This window comes from Protopterus annectens, chromosome 6.part0, assembly GCF_019279795.1.
Source record: "Protopterus annectens isolate FY-2018-M chromosome 6.part0, PAN1.0, whole genome shotgun sequence".
NCBI classification, from domain to species: Eukaryota; Metazoa; Chordata; order Ceratodontiformes; family Protopteridae; genus Protopterus; species Protopterus annectens.
This window is the reverse complement of record NC_056737.1, coordinates 718,275,624-718,300,801: the sequence shown is the minus strand read 5'-3', so window position 1 is coordinate 718,300,801 and position 25,178 is coordinate 718,275,624. Positions and strand designations below refer to the sequence as shown.

Below are 25,178 nucleotides of genomic sequence, written 5' to 3'. Positions count from 1 at the left end.
AGCAGAAATCTCATGGACCTACACGAATGGAAACTGGAACCATGGATTTTCAACATGTTGACATGCAAATGGGGGAGCCCAGACATAGATCTTTTTGCCTCACCCCAGAACTACCAGTTGGAGAACTTTTGTACAAGAACTCCTCACAAAAAAGCTTGGAAAGTGGATGCACTGTCCTTCAGCTGGGAAAACCTAACCATCTGTGCCTTTCCCCCTCTGCCTCTGATCTCCAAAGTTCTACTAAAAGTCAAACAGGACAAACCAAAAATGATTTTGATTGCCCTAGACTGGCCTCGCCAACACTGGTACCCACTCCTACGCAGTCTGTCACTAATTTCTCCATGGCACCTGCCTTAGACACCTTCCTTACTGTTTCAGCAGAACAACCAAATTCTGCACCCTCAGCTCCAAACTTTGAATGTTGCAGCTTGGCTAATCAGTTAAATTCCCCATTAGCATCCCTCAGCAAACCTGTGATGGATGTCATTTTGGAGGCAAGAAGACCTAGTACTAGAAAATCTTATGCTGACAAATGGAAAAGATTCTGTGCCTGGAATCAATCTCTAGTGATGAGCACAGCAGTGCCCAATTTACCTCAGATTTTGCATTACTTAACTGAGATGCTTCACAAGGGCCTGTCCTTATCTTCCGTAAAAATCCACGCCTCAGCCATTTCAGCTGTGCTAAAGCAGTGTCTCAGAGTGGCCAAAAACTTGAGGCCACCCAGGAGAACTCCATCCCCTGCCTGAGGCCTTAACTTTGTATTGGAGAAACTCACTCTACCGCCTTTTGAGCCAGCTGCTACTGCAGATTTAAAATTTATTTCCTGGAAAACAGCCTTCCTTTTAGCAATCACTTCGGCTAGAAGGATTTCTGAATTACAGGACCTTATGGCAGTGGAGCCTTTCATCATCTTTCATGTGGACAAGGTGTCACTCAGTACCAACCCATCCTTCATCCCCAAGGTGGTATCCAGTGTTGCTCTTAATCAATCCATTCATTTGCCAACTTTCTTTCCCAATCCACAGTACAAGGGGGAGCAGATTCTGCATTCATTGGGTGTACACAGACAACTTAGATTTTACTTGGACAGGACTAAATCTTGAAGAAAATCTGAACAACTGCTGGTAGCATTTGCTGCAGGGGCAGAGGGAAAGGCGATTTCAAAGCAAACCATTTCCAAATGGATAAGTCATTGTATTCATTTCTGCTATAAGCACCATGGAAAATCTATCCCCCAGGGGATCAGATCCCATTCCACCAGGGCTGCATCTACTTCTACAGCCTTTCTCATAGGTGTTCCTACCAGGGATATTCTGGAAGCTGCTACCTGGAGTTCAGTTCATACTTTCACCAAGCACCATCATTTACCAATTTTCTCTAAATCCAGAGCTGGCTTTGCCACTGCTGTTTTGCAGGGCCTTATAGCCGGTCCTAATGCTGTATAAATCCATCCTTCCAACCATAGCTTTGGGAATCTACCCAAATATAATGACTGCAACAGTGAAACACGAAGAACATAGTACAGTTGTGTACACTTACCATAAATGTAGATGTTCGAGTGTATTCACTGTTGCAGTCCTGGTTACCCTCCCTCCAGCCCCCTGTTTTTTCTCTTACTGTGCCTCTCCTTTCTTTTACTGCACTTTAAAGCCTTTCTGGTGTATTTGCCTTTGTTTGGAGGTATATTGTTGTGTTTTAAATTATTTATATATTTTGCTCCCCATTTGGGGGGCACTTGACATCTGGGGCAAGAAAAACTGATGTAATGGCATCGGCTGCATGTTTTATACCCCTGACGACCTGACGTAATGGAAGAAGGGACAGCATCTGACGCAGGACCCAAGACTTTGTTAATCAGGCCGACTGAGGGCAACCTGCCAGCAGATTAACCAAATGTAATGACTGGAACAGTGAATACACTCTAACATCTACATTTATGATAAGTGAACACAACTATACTTTTCTTAACTCATTACAGCCATGTGATGCCTCTGTGTGTTTCTGCAGTTACATTGTACTAGGCATCAAATATTGCTTGTTCATACTTGTGTTAATTCCAAAACATTATACATACAAGGCATTAAAAAGTGTCATCGTAAATCTTACACAATGGCAAACACAAATGTATTGATATCTGACTTACACCTAGTGCAGTTAAAGGTAAATTAAGTGTTGCTCATATGATATTTATTTGTCCTGTTATAAATTGCACGTTTTTCTAAATATCTCTGCAACCAAGTAGCACAGGCAGAATTGCTTAGCCTCATATGAAAGCACTCAGCAGGGCAAACAAAAAAAAATGCTGATCACAGTATATGTATAACTTGAGTGGTTGCTGAGGTATTGTAAGTTGTTTACAAAATATTACAAACTTAATAGTTACTGTGTTTACTGTGATTTACAAAATCTGGTTTAAGACCTAGAAGCTAAATACTACTACTGCTATAAAAATAGTTTGTGCTGAAGAGTTTGCCATTTATACTTTTATTAATGGCATGGTTCCAGAAATGTGAACATTTCTTTGAAATGTGAGGACATAATTTGATTATATCAAACAGCTTAGGCTCCACCCATTGGAAGTTACAGTGCAGCCTTCCAGATCTCCATTGGAAGGACGGAGCTAAGATTTTGAGTCTGGATCACATTGTCCCTTCTCTGCCTTTCCCTTTGTACTGTCCACTTTACCAAGAGTGCTCAAAAGCATCTAGCTCCAGTTATAGCTTATTGCAGGCTGCAGGGTATGCACATTATTTACATATTTAGACAACTTGTTTATCATTGCAGAGCTTTTTTCAAAGTGTCAGGAATGTGTGCGTCTCTGTCTCTCTCTCTCTCTCTGGCTACGATGTCTGTTACACAAGCTGGGATTTAAAGAGAGCATTCACTCTTTGCTGACGGCTTCACACAGGATTTTGTTCATGGAATATCAACTATGTATCTCAGTTCAAAGAGCTTTTCTTCCACATGGAAAAAGATGGATCTTTATTTAGATCTGCTTCTGAGGTTTTCCATTTGACTTCAGTCACTACAAGAGATTATACTCCAGGATTTGGGGCATCACGGCATCTATGACTCTCATGATACCCCTGACAATTTTTCACATGAGAAAGTTACAGTAGTATTAGAATTTCTTTGGTCTCAACATCAGTACCCTTTATCTTTTCAAATCCCAGTGCTGTGGTTTGTCAGATGAGAAATAGTCTCAACTATCCAACCCTTCTTTGGTCCCTGGAGCCTCGTCAAGTTGTTATGGACAATACCACAGTCCTGTGGTACATCAGCAAGCAAGGGGGAACCAGGTCATACCCCCTTTGCAGACTAGCCATGTTAGCTTGGTGTACAACTTCACAACATTCTCACTCTACAGGCATCCTGCATTCCGTCAGATCAAAACTGTGTGGCAGAGAAGCTGAGTAGGACAAAGGTATACCCTCGTGAATGGAAACTAGAATGGGGGGTGTCTTACAAGCTTAAATCCATCTGTGGGGCGTACCTCAAGTAGACTTCTTTACCTCCTCTCTCAACAGTCAACTGGCAAGATTCTGTTCCAGGACTCCGTGCAAGAAGTCAGATTCCTTCTCCTTGTACATGAATGTTCCTGTATGCTTTTCCATCCTTTCCTGTAATATCCAGGGTACTTCTGAAGATTCAGAAGGAATCCCCATGGTCACTGTAGTCACTCCGTTTTGGCCCAGCAGCCATGATTTTCCCTTCTTTTGGACATGATCAGGGCAGTTATCACAAGCTTCCTCACAGACTGGATCTACTCACACAAGAACAGGGGTGTTTGGTGCACCCCTGGCATCAATCATCTTTAATTGGCTGCCTGGTTTTAATTCCTTTTAGGTACCTAGTTACTGAGGATGTGCAGCAGATACTAAAGGAGGCAAGAAATCCTGCTACTAGAAAATCGTACATCAGCAGATGGAAACTGTTTTCTTGTTGATGCCCGCAACGTAACCTGTGCTCTTTCATGATTAGTTGTTCTCTGGATTTCCAATATTTATGTGAGTTGCTATCCTACGACACTTTTATTCCTCTGTTAAGGTTCATTTAGGCATTTCAGCATCTGTCCATGAATCCTCCTCTTTCAAAGCAATCTAATGTCAAAATGTTGAGGTTTTGCATAAGAGGTCTCCAAGAAAACTGTCTCCTCCTTGGGAGCTTAGTTTTGTGTTAGAGAAGCTGACATTTGCTCCATTTGTATAAGCTCTGACATTTGAAAGAAGGATATCTGAGATATCTGAGTTGCAAGTGGTTATGGTGAGTGAGCTTATCTCTTTTTCCATATAGACAGGGTTTCTTTGAGAACTAATCCTTATTTTATACCTAAAGTGGTATTGAAGTTGATTTTAAGCCAAACTATCCATCGCCCTGTTTTCTTTCATGAACCTAAAAATGAAGGAGAAAGGATACTCCATACCTTGCATGTGCACAGACAACTCTGGTACTGTCTTGATGGAACTAAATCTCTCAGATCTTTGGATCAGATAATCATTACTTGTGAAGGGAGGTAGGAGGGACAATGCATGTCAAAACAGGCTATTTCCAAATGATTGTCTAATGCTATTAACTTACGTTATACCTGCCATAACAAAACTATTTCAGACAGGGTCATCGGCCACTCTACTAGTGTCTTTGCTCCATCTGTGGCTGATAGGAAAGGGTTGGATTCTAGTATTCTAGTAGCTGCTACTTGGTCCGCTGTGAATACTTTTACAAAGCACTATAAGCTTGAATGTCCTTCATGGATGCATCTGCAGTCATAACAAATGGGTTGTCCTGTCGTCAGGCAGCCCTTCGGTCGGCCGGATTCCAAAGTCCGGGTCCGGCTTCGGCTGATGTCGCACTTCACCCGACGTCATCTCTGCTGGTCTTCGGGTATAAAGGCATCAGCCGACGCCATTTTCCTCAGTCTTTCTTGCCGCGTGGCGCCCGAAGCAGAAGCTGTTCGCAAGTGCCGGTCGGTCAGATCCAGAGATTACTACTACCGAATACTACTTCGAAGACTTCTAAAAGCTAAGTACCCCGTTGGGGACTCTTTCTTGCCTCAGCCGATGTCAGAAAAAGTCAATAACTGTTTAACTTGTGGGAAACAAATACCTCATAAAGATTTCCACTCTTACTGTTTGCCTTGCTTAGGCCCAGACCACGACGTAGCAGCCTGTTCGGCCTGTGCTTCCTTCAACCGACGAACGCTTAGGCGTCGGTCGGAGTTTGCTGAACAGTTTTTCGGCTCAGATTTTGCGTACATTATGCCGTCGGATCCTCCGACTACCCAAATTGTTAAAAAACGCAAAGAAAAAGACCGACACTCGCGGTCCGCGGTTTCGGCCGAAACCACGGTTAAGCAAGCCACGAGTGTCTCGGTTTCGGCCGAAACCGAGAAAACTGGTCAATCTACAGCCGATTCCATGACTACTACTGAGGCTCCTGCTACCTTACCTGAACTAGCCTCAGAAATTTGGCCTACAACGGTGGATCCTACTGATCTATCAGACACCATCCCCTTGGATATCTCTACCCCAGCACGTGGTGCTGCTAGGCCTCCTGCAGCCATGTCTATTAAGGCCTTTGCCAGGGCTAAAGCAGCCAAATCAGCTAAATCAGTGCCTGTTAAACCACCCTCACTCAGGCCCACTTCTAGTTCACAAATGCTTACTCTGGCAGAAGATTTAATATCCTTAATTAGGGGATCCCAATCTCACCCAGACAGGGCCTCTCAGCCCCCAGAAAAGAGACCTAGAGCAGAGCCCCTGAGCCTGTGTCCTCTGATGATTCTGCGGATGACTCAGACATTACAGACCAGCCAGAGGCTCCTTTCTCCAATTATGAAGATTCAGATGCTGAAGAATCCATTCCAGCTGCCTCTCCACCAGAGGAATTCTCCTTTGGGGAAACCTTACATGCCATGAGAGAACAATTCCAATGGCAGGGACAAGATTTCTCAGATTCAAGAAAAAGGCTTAGGATTTTTCTGCACTTACCACAGCATAGGCCCTTAGCTATACCTCCTGTCCTATCTGTTGTGGACGATGCATTTAATGATGTCTGCACTGCACCTGATTCTTTACCTCCAGCCCCTGCCAAACCAGATAGATTTTACAGGGTGCCAGACACTCATCACCACCTATACAAGGCCCCACTTGCAGACCCCAAAACTATATCCCAGGGGCCTAAGGCAGTAGCCTCGACCACAGCAAAAAAACCTATTCCCTCTGAAAGGGAATCCAGGTCATTAGAGAGATGGGGGGAAAAAAGTCTACACCTCTGCTACTCTCTCAGCTAGAGCTTTAAACTGTCAGTTTCACATGATCCAATACCAAGAGTTTATGCTTGATCAGTTAATTAAAAAGCTGTCCTCTGATGAATCCTTAGATAAGAAATATGTATTAGAAATGGTGAATAACATCCAACAGGTTAGTAACCATTCTTTAAAATGTGGCTATGATGCACTGGAGGCTTCATTTAGATCAGCCATGACTGGCACAGTTATAAGAAGGCATGCATGGTTGAAAGAACAGGTCTTGCCGGATCATGTTAAAGCTAAGCTATTGGATGCTCCTATGGATAAGGCCAGTCTATTTGGGGAACCTGCCCAGCAGGTAATGAAGAAAATGGAAGAGAAGGCAAAATCTGTACAAACAGTCAAAGATTTCCTACAGGTTCAGCCCCAAGGTTTAGCAGGAACTGGCCTGCAAAAATTGGTCCTTTCCTGACTCCACAAGGTCACAAAGGGGCAGGAACAGACGCTCGAGGGGCAGAAATCAATCCAGAGGAGGTGCCTACAGAGGACGACAGTGGCAGGGCAATAACCGAGGCACAGACACAACCACTGCCACTGCAACAGGACAATCACAGTGACTTGAATCTGACTCCGCCTACCAGGGAGCAAATAGCAGCACCATTAGGCGGAAAGTTAGCCTTATTCTCGAAAAATTGGCACTATATTACAAAAGACAAGTGGATTTTGCAAACCATAGACCAAGGCTACCGGTTCCACTTCCAGTAAAAAGAGGAATGCCAAACCTGCCCCCAAATCAAAAAATAGAAGCCCTGCATCAGATAGCGGAATTAATAAAGATGAGAGCTGTGGAAAGGGTACCAATAACAGAACAGGGCAAAGGATTCTACTCAAGACTCTTCCTAGTACCAAGAAAAGAGAAAAACTGGAGACCTATTCTCGACCTGTCCATCTTAAACACATACATCATTGTCCCAAAATTCAAAATGCTGACCCTACAGCAACTTCTTCCCATGCTGGGCAAGGAGTGTTGGCTGGTAACTCTAGATCTCAAGGAGGCATACCTGCACGTCCCCATTCGACCAAATTGCAGAAGATACCTCAGATTTCTTGCAGGATCAGAGCATTATCAATTCTCAGCATTGCCCTTTGGCTTATCTACTGCGCCCAGAGTATTCACAAAATGCCTGGCATCAGTAATTGCTCACTGCAGAGTACAGGGAATCCAAATTTATCCATACCTGGACGACTGCCTGTTACAAGCGGACAACAAAAGCAAGCTGACAACAGATTTACAAAGGGTCATTTACTTGCTTCAAGCCCTGGGATACACAGTCAATTTACAAAAGTCACGGCTGACACCATCCCAGACAAGAACTTTCTTGGGCGCGGAATTGGACACAGTAAAACAGATGGCATTCCTAACTGCAGAAAAACAAAAAGAACTCCCTCTTTACTTCTTGGCATTAACAAAGCAGAACAAACTAACAGCGAGAAAAGTTCTGCAGGCCTTGGGCTTCATGGCATCATGCATAATCTTGGTCCCACATGCCAGACTGCATATGAGAAAGTTACAGTGGTACCTAAAGAATTTATGGTTTCAACACAGGCACAGCTTAGAAACAGAAATACCACTAATCCCATGCTTAAAACAGGAGTTCCTATGGTGGGCTCGGGCATGCCTGTCAAACCCAGGCTTACCCTTCCACAACTTTCGAGCAAACCAAACCATCACAACGGATGCCTCAGACCTAGGATGGGGGGCACATGATGGACAAATGCGCATAAGGACTGTGGACTCAGGACCAGCTGCACCTGCACATAAACCAAAAAGAAATGCTGGCAGTAAAACTGGCAATCCTAAAATTCAGACCATTCCTCAAAGAAGGTCATTTGATGATAAGGACAGACAACACCACAGTCATGTGGTACATCAACAAGCAGGGAGGCACTCATTCTTACCCCCTATGCAGAATGACTTTGGACCTTTGGAATCTGGCTCTCAGCTACAACATCCAGTTACAGGCAATATTTGTACCGGGAAAAGAGAACACCCTAGCAGACATTTTAAGCAGAACCACCTCGGATGCTCACGAATGGATGCTACACCCGGACATCTTCAAGACCATCACAAAGAAATGGGGAATGCCACAAATAGATCTATTCGCTTCCCCACAAAATCACCAGCTCAAAAAATTCTGCACAAGGACATTCCACCCACTTGCATGGAAGGTGGACTCTCTATCCTTCAGCTGGAAAGGCCTGACAGCATATGCATTTCCACCTCTTCCCTTGATGCACAAGGTACTACTGAAAATCAAAGAGGAACGTCCAAGGATAATTCTGATAGCGCCGAACTGGCCAAGACAACACTGGTACCCATTGCTGAGGACCATGTCTCGGGAGAAAATATGGTCAATACCCCTGATGCCTCTGATGTTAACTCAGAACAATTACAACATCATACATCCAAACCTAAAAACCTTGCAACTGACTGCCTGGAACATCACATAGCAGTAACTAACCCAGACCTTTCACAAAGGGTTAAAGACATTATCCTTGAAGCCCGCAGACCTTCAACAAGAAGGAACTATGCAGGAAAATGGAAAAGGTTCGTCATTTGGAGTACTGAAAGAGGAAAAGATGTGTCGAACATAGATATTGCTAACATTCTGGAGTACTTGGCAGAGCTTCTACATACAGGCCTGTCCTATTCCTCCATCAAGATACATGCATCAGCTATTTCAGCAGAATACAGCTTTGATCCTCCTGTCTTTTCACATCCTCTACTCAGGCAGTTCCTCAGAGGGATCAAGAATGTAAAACCTCCTAGGAAACCACCATTACCAGCATGGGACTTGAATTTTGTACTAGAAAAATTGACACTCCCTCCGTTTGAACCAGCAGCAACAGCAGACCTACAACACCTGTCATGGAAAACTGCTTTCCTACTGGCTATTACCTCAGCAAGGAGGGTTTCGGAACTACAGGCCTTAATGGCAGTGCAACCCTTCCTAATCTTCCATCAAGATAGGGTGTGCATGAGAACTTAATCCTACATTTATGCCTAAGGTGGTATCCAGAGTGTCTTTAAACCAGGCAATCCACCTACCTACCTTCTTTCCCAATCCACAAAACAGAGGTGAAAGAATAATGCATACCTTGGATGTACATAGACAGTTACGCTACTACCTGGACAGAACCAAAGCTAACAGAAAAACTGACCAGCTCTTTGTAGCCTATGCAACAGGAAGGGAAGGAAAAGCAATTTCCAAACAGACAATCTCCAAATGGATAGGAAATTGCATAAGATTCTGTTACTCTTACCATGGAAAACCAATTCCACAGAACATAAGACCTCATTCTACAAGGGCTACAGCCACTACCACAGCTTTCTTAAGAGGAGTGGCAACCAAGGACATTATTGAGGCGGCTACTTGGACCTCCGTGCATACATTTGCCAAGCATTATAATTTACCTCTATACTCTAGATCCCGAGCAGGGTTTGCCACTGCTGTACTGCAAGGGATCCTGACTACACCATAATTATTATTCCTCCTCCCTAGTTTGGCTATGGTATTCTACCCATTTGTTATGACTGCAGATGCATCCATGAAGGACATAGTACAGTTTTGTACCTACCATAAATGTAGATGTCCGAACTGGATAGCATCTGCAGTCAGGATTACCCTCCCTCCTTCCCTCTGCGCAGTACTCCTAAGGTATTTGCCCTCCTAATAGCTAGCTGGGGGGGGAGTCTCTTATGGTGTATTTGTTTGTATATATGTACATACATGTTTATTTTTGTGTTTGCCTTCTACTATTTTGGAAACATTGGCATTTATCCAAAATTTAGCTTTCCAAGAGGGCAATTGGCATCTGGGGCAAGAAACACTGAGGAAAATGGCGTCGGCTGATGCCTTTATACCCGAAGACCAGCAGAGATGACGTCGGGTGAAGTGCGACATCAGCCGAAGCCGGACCCGGACTTTGGAATCCGGCCGACCGAAGGGCTGCCTGACGACAGGACAACCCATTTGTTATGACTGCAGATGCTATCCAGTTCGGACATCTACATTTATGGTAGGTACAAAACTGTACTTTCCTTCTTTAGGTCAAGATCAACCTTTGCTAGGAACTTTCTGTAGTGGGCTGCTCAACTCTTCTCCTTCCACCTCCCAAATGTAGTTAGTTAAGGTAATCTACCCATATAGCTAAGGCTACTGTGGTGGTAGTGATCAATATGATGAACATAGTCTCTCTGCTGACAGGAAAGCTATGAAGGGCTTCAAGCTCAAACTTGTCTTTTAGTCAGCTCAGCTCAAGCTGCCTGATGGTTTGGGAACATGGAAAGTTTTCTGAAGCTTTGGGAGTGGAGTTGTTCGGCTGTTGTATCCTTGCTGGATATAATCCGTATAGGTAAGACTACTGCAGCAGTGATTATTCAAACATTTACTGTTATGATAATTTCAGCTTACACAACTGTACTTTTTTATAGGTATCAAGCTTTCATGACTTGCCAACATTGTAAATGCAGCTTAGACTGGGATCATCGTAGACATTTCTGGCAAATTCTTCTCATCATGTGGAAAGTCAGCAACACCAAAGCTGTTGTTCTCACTATGGTCCATGGAGACTGTTCTGAGAAAGTGATCTTCAAATGTCAGTTATCCTGGACTGGATGCTGTTTGAATGTCTGACTTTCAATTTCCAAATCCGATTCTGTGTTTCCAGCTTTTTCATGGTTAGAGATATTCTGGTCATGGTTAGAGATATTCTGGTCAGAGCAATTGCTGTAAAAGGCACTGAAGGTATACCTCAAGAAGACAGACGTGAACATCTTGAGCTGAGAAACATTGGCCCATCACCTTGTATCACTGGTACTGCACCCTCCATTAATTTGTGACCTGCTTTAAAGAAAAACGTCCTGATTTAAAAACTGTTTACAAGGAGAAGGGGGGGTGCACCAACCAGCTGGCAACTCATCTATATGGAAATATTTACAGCTTTTTGTGAAAGGATTTGAGAACCCATGACTAGGTTGAGATGTAGAAGACTCCCTCTTATCTGACCTCTCTTAAACCAGCCATCAAGTTTGTGTCATAGACCTAGCAAAAGACAACAGAGAAGAACAACACTTCCACCTCCTGTGGGCTAAATAGTGACAGATGTTTGAGTTTTAGAATTTATATTAATTAGAAAAATGCTAGGCTTCATATTAATTAGAAAAATGCATACTAACGCAAAGCCTGTTTTAGCTGATTTATAACCTATAAATGCTGTTTTGTGTTCTTTTTCTGATTAACCATCCATTCGTTTATCCAGCCTAAGGTCCAATCCCAGCAAGACTGGATAAGAGGGAGTTTACTTGTACCTGAAGGCGGTCAGTGAGCCTTGGCAAAAGTCACCATCATATTAGGGATTTGTTTCTGAATTTATGTGGTAGAGTGATTGTGGTTTCTGAGGCCCATAATGCAGTAATACAAAGGACTTGCTTTACAGCTTTCACTGTGTCAACAAAATAGACTGTTAAGGAATATAAATTGTTTCTTTTGCTGTACGTTATTTTAAGTGTTAATTCTGCACTATACAGAAATATCAGGAATGTGCTTTTTATAAAGGACACAATTGCCCAGACTGGACTCTGATGCAGAATGGGACTGGCTGGTGGTAACATCATTAATATGCTGAAATTTAGACCAAGACACAGTGGGTCATATTTAATATGGGGAGCATGGCACCAAACATTTAAGTTTTTCAATGAGTAGATGGGAAAGTCCATAATTGTACGCTGTCTTTAGATGTACCAGTCTTAAATTCTTAAGCCCAAGTTGCTTTTCCCAGTTTAGATGCAACAATGTTAACTACTGTTTAGTTTATTAGAAAAAGTCTTAAAGTTTTTGTTTGAAATTTTTAGAGACAAAATGGGAAGTAAAGTTGCATGTAGTAATTTGTGTAGCTGTCATGTTTTGATGTAAACGTGTAATTTGTTGGGCTACCTGTTTTACAGCAATACTTTTAATGCTGCTAGGTGATTACAGTTTCAGTTTACAGTGGTAAGTTTTATTTATACCGTTTACACGTGCTGGAGTATACAGTATTGTTTAAAGAAAGCTTTTTTTAAAACATTTCATTATTTCTAAAAATTTATGGTAAACTTGTTTTTTGGTTTAAAATATTATACGTATTTTCTAAATGTATGCATTTTCCCTTCTAGTAAGGGACCAGCTGAAGGAATTGACAAAGCAGTATGAAAAGTCAGAAAATGATCTGAAGGCTTTGCAAAGTGTTGGACAGGTAACATAACTGGCTATTTTTTTTTTTGGTCACTGACTTGTGTGGAGCAGTATTTGAGACTTGCTTGAACACCAGTGTGATACTGATGCCACTGTTACAGGCAGCCAAGATCAAACTCTTCAAGTGTCAGGTCCCCAGATCACAAGACAAAAAAGAGCAGAATGCTGAATCACTGACTGTGCAATTTCTAAATCTGTGCTGGCAGTGATCCCTTTGTTTTGGGAGAATTCACTTTTTGGGTGATTGTTGATTTAGTGTATATCATTTTAGGGAGTGTGGGGGTTGCTCCTTACAAAAAAAAAAATGGAGATTTCTGGGCATTAGTCTGCGTTTTTTTTTTTGGTTCCTAGTTACCTTTTTAATGTGAGATTTCACAGGGGAACTGGTTAAAGTGTATGAGTTTAATAATTAGGTGGTTTACTTGGGTGTGATTTTAATTCATTTGTAAACTGGGTAAAGCCATTCAGACAAAGCTGCTTCTTTACAGGGATGATCTAAGAGCACTGTCTAAATGACTTGTATATTTACACAATTTATAAATAGAGCTATAGCATTAATATTCTTGCATGCTGCTTGCATGAAGACTGGACTTGTAGAATCCATAGTGTGTGTGTATAATATACTCAAAAATGAGCATATTACTTAGTGTGAGGGGAAAAAAGGATAGTGTTTGAAGAGTTGCTTTACAAATGATATCCTGTCTCCAGATTTACCCTCTCTTTAATTTCATACTGGTCAAACAGTAAACTGCAGTTATTTTAGACCGCAGATGGAAGGTAAATTTTTTACTGAAAACCTGCCATATAAAATAAACCAACATTGATCACTGTACTCCTAATGCTAAGACCACCATTTTATTAGCGTGTACGCTGTGATTCAGAATGAACTAAAGTTGACACCTTTCTTTGCCTAGTCTGTTGGTCACATTTAGAAGCATCTTTGAATGTTCATAGAGTTTCACTGTTGCAGTCATTACACTTGGGTTATCCTGATGGCCGGCTACCCGCAGTCGGCCTGAATTCCAAAGTCCTGGTCGGGCGTCAGTTGCTGTCTCCTCTTCCCCGATGTCAGTGCGCCAGGGGTATAAAAGATGCAGCTGACGCCATTTTCTTCAGTCTTTCTTGCCGCGCGGTGCCCGCAGCAAAAGCAGTTGGCAAGTGCCGGTCGGCCGACTCCTGAGATTTTCAAATTGAATTTCAGATCTGAAGTCTTCAATAAAAACTAAGTACCCCGTTGGGGAAACTTTTTTCTTGCTCCAGACCGATGTCAGAAAAAGTTAACAATTGTATTTCTTGTGGGAAGCAAATACCTCATAAAGATTTTCATTCTTACTGTATTCCTTGCCTTGGCCCAGACCACGACGTTGCTAGCTGTCGGTTTTGTGCTAGATTTAACCAACGCACTAATAAGCATCGGTACGATTTTGCCTTCCATTATTTTGGCTGAAGATTTAATTAAATAATGCCTTTGGAACAGCAGACGACCAGCGTATATAAAAAACGCAAGGAAAAGGACAGGCATCCGAGGTCCAAAACAGACGAGGCCTCCGCTAGGGCAGTCGCCGGTTCTCAGTAAGGTGCTTTCGCAGCCCCTGATGCCAGCTACCTCAGAGCCACAGGCCGCTTCCGACTCCCACGTGGAGCCGACCAGGCCTCTGGATACTGAAGGTATTGGACACTTGGAAACTATTCCCTCAGATGGGTCCGGAGCTGCTGAGCAGGCATCTGCTTCTGATGGTGTTTTCAGACCTACTCCTTTATATATCAAGCAAACCTCCGCTTCAAAGGTGAAGACTAAAACAGCTCTAAAGGCAAAGAAACAAGTACAGCATTCTCCGGGACAGACTTCCATGCGTAAGAAACCGATGCTTAAAATGGCCGAAGACCTAATTACTTTGATCAGGGGTTCCCATCCTCTTCCTGATAAGAGGCCTAGGCAAGAGACAGAATATGATTCTTCTGATCAGGCTTCCATTTTTTTCTGACTCCTCTTCTGACTAGGGATACTCTCTTTCTCCCTATGAGGATTCTGATGCTGAAGAATCTATTCCTTTAGCCTCTCCTCCTGAGGATTATTCTTTTGGGGAAACCCTGCATACCATGAGGGAGCATTTTCACTGGGAGAGCCAAGATTACTCAGAATCAAATAAAAGGCTCAGAGACTTTCTTTTACTACCTCAGCATAGACCTCTTGCTATTCCACCTGTTCTAGACATTATAGATATATTTTCAGAGTCCAGCCTGTCTCCTGACACTCTACCCCCTGCACTTGTTAAGCCAGACAGATACTACAGGGTTCCAGATTCTCATAAATTTCTATATAAAAACCCTGCTGCTGACCCAGAAACTATATCTCAGGGTCCCAAAGGGGTCAAGGCTTCCACTGCTAAAAACCCTGTCCCCTCTGATGGGGATTCTGGGGCACTGGACAGATGAGGGAAAAAGTTTACACTTCTGCTACCTTGGCTGTAAGGGCTTTAAATTGTCAGTTTCATACGCTTAAATATCAGCAGTACTTAATGTCACTGCTAAAACAGAAAATGATGACAAATTCTGAATGTTCTGATAACAAAGAAATGCAGGATTTATTGCATGCAGCTGAACAAGTGGGAAGGCGTACTTTGCAATGTGGTTTTAATTCACTGGAAGCCTCTTGCAGGGCTGCTGTCATGGGTTCTGTCATTAGAAGGCATGCTTGGTTAAAGGAACAAAATTTGCCTGATCATGTTAAAGCAAAATTATTGGATGCTCTATTACAGCATGATATTTTGTTTGGTGTTAAGGCAGAAGAGGTGTTGAAGAAAATGGAGGATAAAGCAAAATCTATGCAGACAGTTAAGGATTTCCTACAGGTACAGCCACCCAGATTTAGCAGGAACTGGCCTTCTAAGAATTGGTGCTTTCCAGTGTCAGACAGGCCACAAAGAGGCAGATACAGACGCCCAAGAGGCAGATCCCAGCCCCAAGGCTCATACAGGCCTAAACAATGGGGTGCTTCTACTTCCAAAAGCGGAGAAGACAAATCACAGCCATACAGGAAACGGTCCCAATGACTTTCCTCTGCCAATGCCAAACTCTTCTTTTGGCAGCACCCTTAGGGGGAAACTAGCACTTTTTTCACAAAATTGGCACATGATCATCCAGGACAAATGGGTCTTGAATATAGTGTCTCATGGCTGTAGGTTCCACTTTCACACCCTTCCAAAGACAAAAGGTATGCCAGACCTGCCACACAAATAATGGGCAGAGGCACAAAAGCAAGATGTTCATCGTGTTACCCTGCTGCAGTCATCACACTAGGGTTATCCTGTCGTCAGGCGGTCCCGCAGTTGGCCGGATTTCCAAAGTCTTGGTCCGATGTTGGTTGCTGTCGCCTCATCCCTGACGTCAGTGCGCCAGGGGTACATATACTGCAACCGACGCCATTTTCTTCAGTCTTTCTTGCCGCGCGGTGCCCGAGGCAAAAGCAGTTCGCAAGTGCCGGTCGGCCGACTCCTGAGATTGTCTAATTCGAATTTCAGACCGAAGTCTTCCATAAAGCTAAGTACCCCGTTGGGGAAACTTTTCTTGCCTCAGACCGATGTCAGAAAAAGTTAACAATTGTATTTCTTGTGGGAAGCAAATACCTCATAAGGATTTTCATTCTTATTGCATACCTTGCCTAGGCCCTGATCACGACGTCACGTCTTGTCTTTTTTGTGCTAGGTTTAATAAGCGTACTATTAAAAGACTATTTGATTTCACACGACACTCTTTTGGTAGAAAATTTAACTATAACATGATGATATATCTTCTAAGGAAGTCAGTGCTTTTGAAACGCCATCGGTTTCTGAGGGCATTTTCAGACTGACGACTCTCGCAGTCAAAACGTTTTCTAAGTCTAAGACTCCTTCTAAAGCTTAAAAGACTACACTTCAGTCTCCTGTTCAAGGCCCTATGCCTAAGAAGCAGATGCTCAAAATGGCTGAAGATTTAATTTCTCTTATCAGGGGTTCTCAGCCTCCTCCTGACAAAAGGCCTAGATGAGAGGAAGATTCTGCTTCTTCTGAGCAACTGTCTATTTCTTCGGATTTTTCTGAAGACCAAGACTTTTCCTACTCTCCTTATGAAGATTCTGATGCTGAGGACTCTATTCCCTCAGCTTCCCCTTCTGAAGACTACTCTTTTGGGGAAACTTTACACACTATGAGGGAACATTTCCACTGGGAAGGTCAGGATTACTCTGATTCCAAGAAAAGGCTCAGAGAGTTTCTTTTACTCCCCCAACACAGACCTCTAGCCATCCCACCTGTTTTGGACATTGTGGATGATGTCTATTTAGAATCCAGTTTCAACCCAGACTCTCTACCTTCTGCTCCGGCTAAGCCTGACAGATATTACAGAGTACCTGATTCCCACAAATTTCTTTACAAAAGCCCAGTAGCTGACCCAGAGACTATCTTCCAGGGTCCCAAGGGGGCTAAGGCTTCCATGGCTAAAAACCCAGTACCTTCTGAGAGGGACTCAAGAGCACTAGACAGGTGGGGGAACAAGGTTTACATCTCAGCCACATTAGCTATGAGAACACTAAATTGTCAATTTCATATGCTCAAGTATCAGCAGTTTCTAATCTCTCAGTTAAAACAAAAGATAACCTCCCTTCCTCAACGATCTGAATTGAAAGAAGTACAGGATTTGTTGCACGCCACCGAGCAGGTGGGCAAACATACCTTACAATGTGGGTTTGATTCTTTGGAGGCCTCCTGCAGAGCAGCTGTCACTGGATCAGTTATACGTAGGCATGCCTGGTTAAAGGAACAAAGTCTACCTGATCATGTTAAAGCAAATCTACTGGATGCACCCTTACAGCAGGATGTTCTTTTTGGCATTAAAGCAGAAGAAGTGCTAAAGAAAATGGAAGATAAGGCGAAATCAATGCAGACAGTCAGATTTCCTACAAGTACAACCACCTCGCTTCAGCAGAAACTGGCCAACAAAAAATTGGTCCTTTCCAGCCACTGACAGACCTCAGAGGGGTAAATACAGGCGCCCAAGGGGCAGAGGACAACCACAAGCCCAGTGTAAACCTTGCCAATGGGGCACTCCAACCCAGAGAGGAGGAGAAGACAGGTCTCAACCCACCAGAAGGCAAACTCAATGACTTGCACCTCAACTGGCCAAACAAAGCTCTTTTGTCAGCCCCCTTGGGGGGAAAACTAGCGCTTTTTGCAGACAACTGGCACATGGTCACAAAGGACAAATGGGTCCTAGACATAATTTTACGAGGATACAGATTCCACTTTCACACTTTGCCAATAAAAAGAGGAATGCCAAACCTGCCACAAAATCAAAGGGCAGAGGCTCGAAAACAAATTACAGCTCTCATGGCCATGAGAGCCATTCAAAGGGTGCCAACTCAAGAGCAAAGCCAAGGATTTTACTCAAGACTATTCCTAGTACCCAGGAAAAAAAATGCTTGGAAACCAATTCTGGACCTTTCAATTATAAACACTTACTTACAAGTTCCCAAATTCAAGATGCTAACACTACAGCAGCTACTTCCCATGTTGGGCAAGGAAGCATGGCTGGTAACATTGGACCTCAAGGAGGCATACCTGCATGTCCCTATCAGACAAAGTTGCAGAAGATACCTCAGTTTCATTGCAGGTTCAACCCATTATCAATTCTCTGCATTGCTCTTTGGCTTCTCTACTGTGCCCAGAGTATTCACAAAATGCCTGGCACCAGTAATTGCATACTGCAGACAAAGAGAAATTCAAATATATCCATACCTGGGCGACTGCCTCATCCAAGCAGAAAGAAAAGACATTCTCATACAACATCTGGCTTTTGTGAAGCATCTACTAAATTGTCTGGGGTACACAGTAAATAAAAAGAAGTCAAAACTAGTACCCTCACAAAAAATGATATTCCTGGGTGCCAGCTTGGACACAATGGCCTAGAAGGCTTATCTTATACCAGACAAGCAGTTACAACTGACTCAGTATTTCAAGAAAATGGCAACAAAGACCCAATTAACTGCAAGAAAAATTCTGCAGGCTTTGGGCTTCATGGCATCTTGAATTCTGATAATACCATTTGCAAAACTGCATATGAGGAAATTACAATGGTACCTAAAAAGCGTATGGTCTCAACACAGCCACAGCTTGGACACAGTGATATCTCTCATTCCCTGCCTTCAACAGGAATTTCTATGATGGGGCACAGGCATGTCACCTCAACAAGGGTCAGCCTTTCACCTTGCCCCCACCCAGGAAAACTATCACAACAGATGCTTCAGACTATGCCTGGGGGGCTCCCATGGCAGGGCAATGCATTCAAGGCCTATGGACTGCAGAACAAAGAAAACTGCACATAAACCAAAAAGAGATGCTAGCTGTACAGAAAGCTCTGACTGCCTTCAAGGATCTACTACAACCTGGACAACTGGCAATAAAGACGGACAACACCATGGTAATGTGGTACATAAACAAACAAGGGGGCACACATTCCTACCCTCTTTGCAGGCAAGCAATAATCTTATGGAACACAGCTCTGATCTTACAAGTCCAGTTACAAGCTCACTTCCTGCCAGGACAGAAGAACACATTGGCAGACGACCTAAGCAGAAACATCAAAGATCCCTACGAGTGGAAGCTAGACCCACAAATATTTGCAATGATAACTCAAAGATGGGGCCTACCAAATATAGACCTGTTTGCCAGTCCTCAAAACTACCAGCTGACAAAATTTTGTACAAGCACATTCCACCAACAAGCTTGGAAAGTGGGATGCTCTCTCCTTCAGTTGGAAAAACCTGACCGCATATGCCTTTCCTCCATTATCTCTTCTCACAAAGGTTTTTTTGAAGGTCAAAAAGGAGAAACCTCGAATGATTCTCATAGCCCCAGACTGGCCACGCCAGCACTGGTACCCACTATTGAAGAATATGGCTCACAGTCCACCATGGATATTGCCTCAAATACCTCATTTGCTCACACAGCAAGACAAGCAGATTCTACACAGCCAGATCAAAACCTTAAACCTGGCTGCATGGCAAATCAATTAAGCAGCCAACCAGCCCCTCTTTCACAAGCAGTACTGGATGTTATTCTAGAAGCCAGGAGGCCAAGCACCAGGAAGGCTTACTCGGACAAGTGGAAAAGGTTTTCTGCTTGGAACCAAGCTAAAGGCCTAGATACAACTCGGCCTCATATGCCTCACATTCTGCAGTATTTAGATGAGATGTTGCATAAAGGGCTTTCCTTCTCCTCAATTAAAATCCATGCTTAAGCTATTTCAGCTCACTATGACACAAATCTACCTTTATTTTCAAATCCACTCCTAAGGCAGTTCCTCAGAGGGGCAAAAAACATTAGACCACCTAGAAGAGCTCCTACACCTACATGGGACCTCAACTTTGTTCTGGAAAAACTAACATTACCTCCCTTTGAACCAGCTTTTTCTGTAGACCTTCAGTTCCCATCTTGGAAGACTGCCCTGCTCCTGGTAATAACTTCTGCTAGGAGAGTTTCAGAATTACAGGCACTTATGGCAGTGGAACCTTTCATTTTTCATCAAGACAGAGTTTCTCTACGAACTAATCCTTCCTTCATGCCTAAGGTGGTTTCCAGCGTAGCTTTAAATCAAACCATCCATCTATCCACTTTCTTCTACAATCCACAGAACAAAGGTGAGAGACTCCTACATTCCTTGGACATTCACAGGCAGCTTCGGTATTACTTAGACAAAACTAAGGCTTTCAGAAAAACTGACCAGCTCTTTGTTTCCTATGCTACAGCTTCTCAAGGGAGGGCCATTTCCAAGCAAACCATTTCTAAATGGATAGGCCATTGCATACGATTCTGCTATACCCATCATGGGAAGCCAGTTCCTCCTACCATTAGATCCCACTCTACAAGGGCAACAGCTACCTCTACAGCCTTTCTCAGTGGGGTTCCTACCAAGGAAATTTTAGAAACTGCAACTTGGAGTTCTGTACACACCTTCACCAAACACTATCACTTACCTCTTTATTCTAAGTCCAGGGCAGGCTTCGCCACTGCAATTCTGCTGGGACTCATTGCTTCCTCTAACCCTCTATAATGCCTCCACCCTACCTTAGCTTTGGGACTCAACCCAAGTGTGATGACTGCAGCAGGGTAACACGATGAACATAGTACAGTTTTGTACCTACCATAAATGTAGATGTTCGAGTGTTCACCCTGCTGCAGTCCAGGTTACCCTCCCTCCAACCCCTCTGATCTACTGGCTAAACCTCTCTCTGCTATGCCTTACTGATGTATTTGCTTATAGCTGAAGGGTTTTTGTGTCTGTACAGTGTTCACACTTTTTGGTAATGATTTGGATCACCTTTTTGGGGGCACCTGACATCTGGGGCAAGAAAAACTGAAGAAAATGGCGTCTGTTGCAATATATGTACCCCTGGCGCACTGACGTCGGGGATGAGGCGACAGCAACCGACGTCGGACCAAGACTTTGGAAATTCGGCCGACTGCGGGACCGCCTGACGCCAGGATAACCCAAGTGTGATGACTGCAGCAGGGTGAACACTCGAACATCTACATTTATGGTAGGTACAAAACTGTACTTTCTACTATTTTACAGTCCTGTGTTAATTTTCAATATGAGATGTTCAACTGCAAGAACTAGTTAACTTGTCTTTCTAGGAAATTAGAAACTACTGAAGCATTTAGCATGAAAATGCAGAAGGCTATATATTAGTTTAGGTGTTGAGGCTTCGTGGGCTTAGTCTTTCATGATATTATGTCAGGGATTTTCTCTGAGGAAAAAAAGATCGAAAGGGAACATCCTTATCAATAAAATGAAATGCAAAAACAATGCACTTTTTTCACCAAAAAGTGTATAATTTGGGATTGTGTAAGGCAAAAAGGTTATATTCGAGTCCAAATGATTGTTACTTGCACTTCTGGGCATAACCAATATACGTTAACTGGGATTTTTTTACAGAAAGTGTTTAGGTTTGCTGAGCTGTGTGTACTTTGGGACTTCCATGTAGCATCTGATGAGTGATCTTGTGTGTTCAGCCTGAAGTAGCTATTAATTTTGTTCATTTGTAATTTTTTTTTTTGTAGCCAAGGGCACCGCTTTCTTGTTTCTTGTAAAGTTGGTTAAATTCACTGTCTTGTGTCTACTGCGTAGTAGATGTGGCTTCTACTCACCACACCAAGCCTGAAAGTGTCCTCCTCATAAGTGTATTCTATCACCCTTGAATGCATCCTTTTTAGTGGATGACCACATAAGTAACCGGCCTTGTTAATTTTTTCATTCTAGGCTCTTAATCGAAAAGATCATTTGTAGGCTAGTCAGTACAGTTCTAGTTCCAATCCTATATTATGAGTAACTTTAACTACTTATTCCTGTCACTCTGTCAGTGAGAGAGACACCAGAACAGGGTGAATTTGTAGTTACTCATCCATTCATCTGCAGTTTTTGCTTTATTAAAAGGGTTCTTCAGTAGTGTTCCCCCTAAACTTCCTATTGTAGTTTTGTCAGTTAAGGACTGGCAACTTTGTGCAAGCATTGGGGTGTGAATACAAGCTGTCGCTGAAAGCAGTGATATAAGCCTTTGGGTTGTAATGGGAAGGGGGCTCCTTGAATCACCTCGGATCATCAGCCCGCTGCAGTAAAATATGCCTCTGAGAAATTTCTACAGACAGTAGGGTTTGATGGCAGATTGCTTTCATCATCATGTTGAATATTGCTGAACGATGGTCATATGTGACCAGTGATAAGGCAGCTATAGTTCTAGAGCATAAGGGGTTCATTTCTGTGAGGACTGGATCCAATATTTTTGAGCCCTTTGTTGGGAAGTCACCTCAGAAGTTTGCATTTAAGAAATCCAGGAAGCATTGCACATATCTGTTAATAGTAGTTAGGTTTCCAGTTTATGGATGGATAGTTGAAGTCCTCTAGCAGAGTGTTTGGCTTAATGGAAATTGACTTGAGCTTATTTAGGTATGCCTCATGAGCTGTTGGTGAGATGGAAGGTTCTGTATTTGGCCATAAAATGGTGAGAAATCTTTATTTATTTATTTATTTTTTTAATTATCCCTTAAAACATAGGCAAACCTACATTAACAGAAAAGACAACAAACTGTTTTAACATTTTCTATTTAAATAGAATAGACATCACATGTATTTCTTTGCTACTGTCATCAGTCCAGTATTACAAAAATTGCTGAATTCCTGCCTTTCTTTAAACCACACTCCTCCTAAATATTTTGTATATATTGTTCGCACAATTTGTATTTACTTTGTAATTTGCTCCTTCACTTTGCTAAAGATCCTTCCTCAAGTTCGTTTATCTCTTTTATAGTATTAAATACTCAAATGCAGGTGGTGTAGACTTTGATTTCCATTTTCTAGTAATTGCTTTCTTGGCAGCCAGCACAATTAAACTTAACACCTTGCTATGTATAGGCAATTCAGATTCTGTATCCCAGCTGAAAAGAATCATTTCCTTACTTACAGACATTTGCTCACCCAGCATTTCTGATAGAGTACTCTGTAGGGAATTTTAAAATTTGCCTACTAATTACACTTCCAAAATGTATGTTTCCAGTAACCCGTTTCTTCTCCATCACACTTTCAACATTTGCTGTTCACCTGAGAAAAAATTCTTTGAAGTCTGCTTGGGGTATGACAATATCTATGCAAACAGTTCCAAGCAAAGATCCTAAACCTTTTTGACTTGGTTGCATACTAGGGAGCCATACATTTGTATACCCATTGTTTTCTTGTAAATTGCTTTTCCAGTCTCTCATCCCCATTTTTTCTAACCTTCTCTGATTGATTTTTATAGTGACCATCCAATATTTTATATGTCCTACTAATTATCCCTTTTAAGCTGCTTTTTTCTAAATTCAGCTGAAAACTCTACCACAGCAGGTCCTTCAGTTAAAATCACCCTATCCCTTTTTTTTGCCTGTACTCTGAGATCAGACCTAACCCACAATACAAATGTCTTCTTGGCCTCATTCCACTCTATTACCTTTCCTATTTGTTATTTACTCCCAGTGCCTTGGTTCCTTTGCCAGGTTTCTCCAGTAAATTTCAGCCCCTCTTGCCTATTTTCCTTACCCCTGCTTGTAGTCATCCATATTGGCAAAATCTCCTTTATCCATTCTCGTATTAGCTTAGTTCTCAGAATACTGTATACTACTTTCTGAATATAACATTATTTGTGGTCATTATTCTCCATAAAGGTCTGCATCCAAAATCCCTCTATCTCTCTCGCACTTTCCCCTGGCTTCATAATCATCACTTTCCCCTTTGAATTATAATCTTCTGCTTGTGTTATGTGTATGGGCCCATCTCATTTGCTCACTCAACTGAGTGCAGTGAGATCATATTCTGATTTCAGGCACTCCTACTGTGTACAGAGAGCATTTGGCAAGGGCAACCCCTGTAGCCTTAATCGTGCTCTGTTCCCTCCCTTAAAAAGGAAAAAAAAGTATTTATATATATATATTATTCAGCTGCTCTTACTGTAACTGTCCTAGTTGTTCTGCGTGCTGTTTTCTGTTAAGTAGCTCTTACTCTGCACTTATTACTGCTTGTTAGTAGCCTGGTGGTGCTGCAGTAGCATTGTCGCCTCACAGTTAGATGTTGCCCGTTCGATTCTCAGAGCGTCTTTTGTGTGGCGACATGCATGAACGGGTGTTCCTTCGTTGAAGGTTGTGCATTAGGCCCAGCAAGTCAGCACGTAAAACTCTACTGCCAATCATTAGCGGACCGGAGTTCCGCTGTGGCGACCCCTAACCGGGAAAAGCCGAAAGACACAGACAGAGTAGCCTTCTAATTTACTGCCTTCTGCACTTGTTTTTTAGTCATTTGTTAAGTTAATTGCATTTATTTCAACTGTTTGCCATAGTGTTGCTACACACTCTGGTGTGCTGGCCTGCACTACAATTTGAATTGTATTTACTGCTGATGTTAAGTTGTCAATCTCGCCTTCATTCTTGCTGGATGGGTTCGGAGCCGATCCTCGACTCCGACTCGGCACTTGCTTTAGCTTGAGAACTCCTTTTACCAGCTCGAGGCAACCCTATATCCCATGATGCAAGGCGGAACTACCTCAGATCTCGTTTGCCGCTTAGCGAAAGAGGTCTCCTTTGCCAGCTGAGGTAAGTGATTTTTTTGGTAAAATCAGAAAAGCTCAGTTAGGGTTTTATTTTCCCCTTTTTATTCTTAGTATAGTCTGTAGTGAATTACAGCCCACCCTATTCCCTTGTTTTTCAAACTTTTATAACCTTTATTGTAAAGTTTTAGTTAGGCCTAAAACCCCATTGGTTAATCCCTTCCTGTGTGTTGTGTGTAGGGGATTAATTTTGTGTGTTTGTTGGGGTTTGTGTGTGTTACTTCCTCCTAGGATATGTCTAGGGAAGGCAAGGTCTCAGGCTTCAAGAAGTGTGACTCGTGCTGTCAGAAAATGTCTCTGACAGACGGTCACACTTCTTGTGTTTATTGCCTGGGGCCTTTGCACCTGCAGGACTCCTGTGCTTTGTGTCACTCTTTTAGCCAGATAGGGTTACCACCTGTCCCACTTTGCGAGGGACAGTCCCTCTTTGGGCAGTTGTGTCCCACAAAAAAAATTGTAAAAATGGCAAATG

At 42.7% G+C, this 25,178-nt stretch overlaps 1 protein-coding gene across 1 annotated transcript in view; it reads left to right on the top strand.

Moving 5' to 3' along the window:
- PSMC6 (proteasome 26S subunit, ATPase 6) overlaps window positions 1-25,178 on the top strand; it is a gene marked incomplete in the record, with an annotated part of 935,644 nt that overhangs the window by 64,319 nt on the left and 846,147 nt on the right. Inside the window, 1 exon segment of the mRNA XM_044074402.1 lies at window positions 12,465-12,544. Within this exon segment, the coding sequence (XP_043930337.1) occupies window positions 12,465-12,544 (80 nt within the window).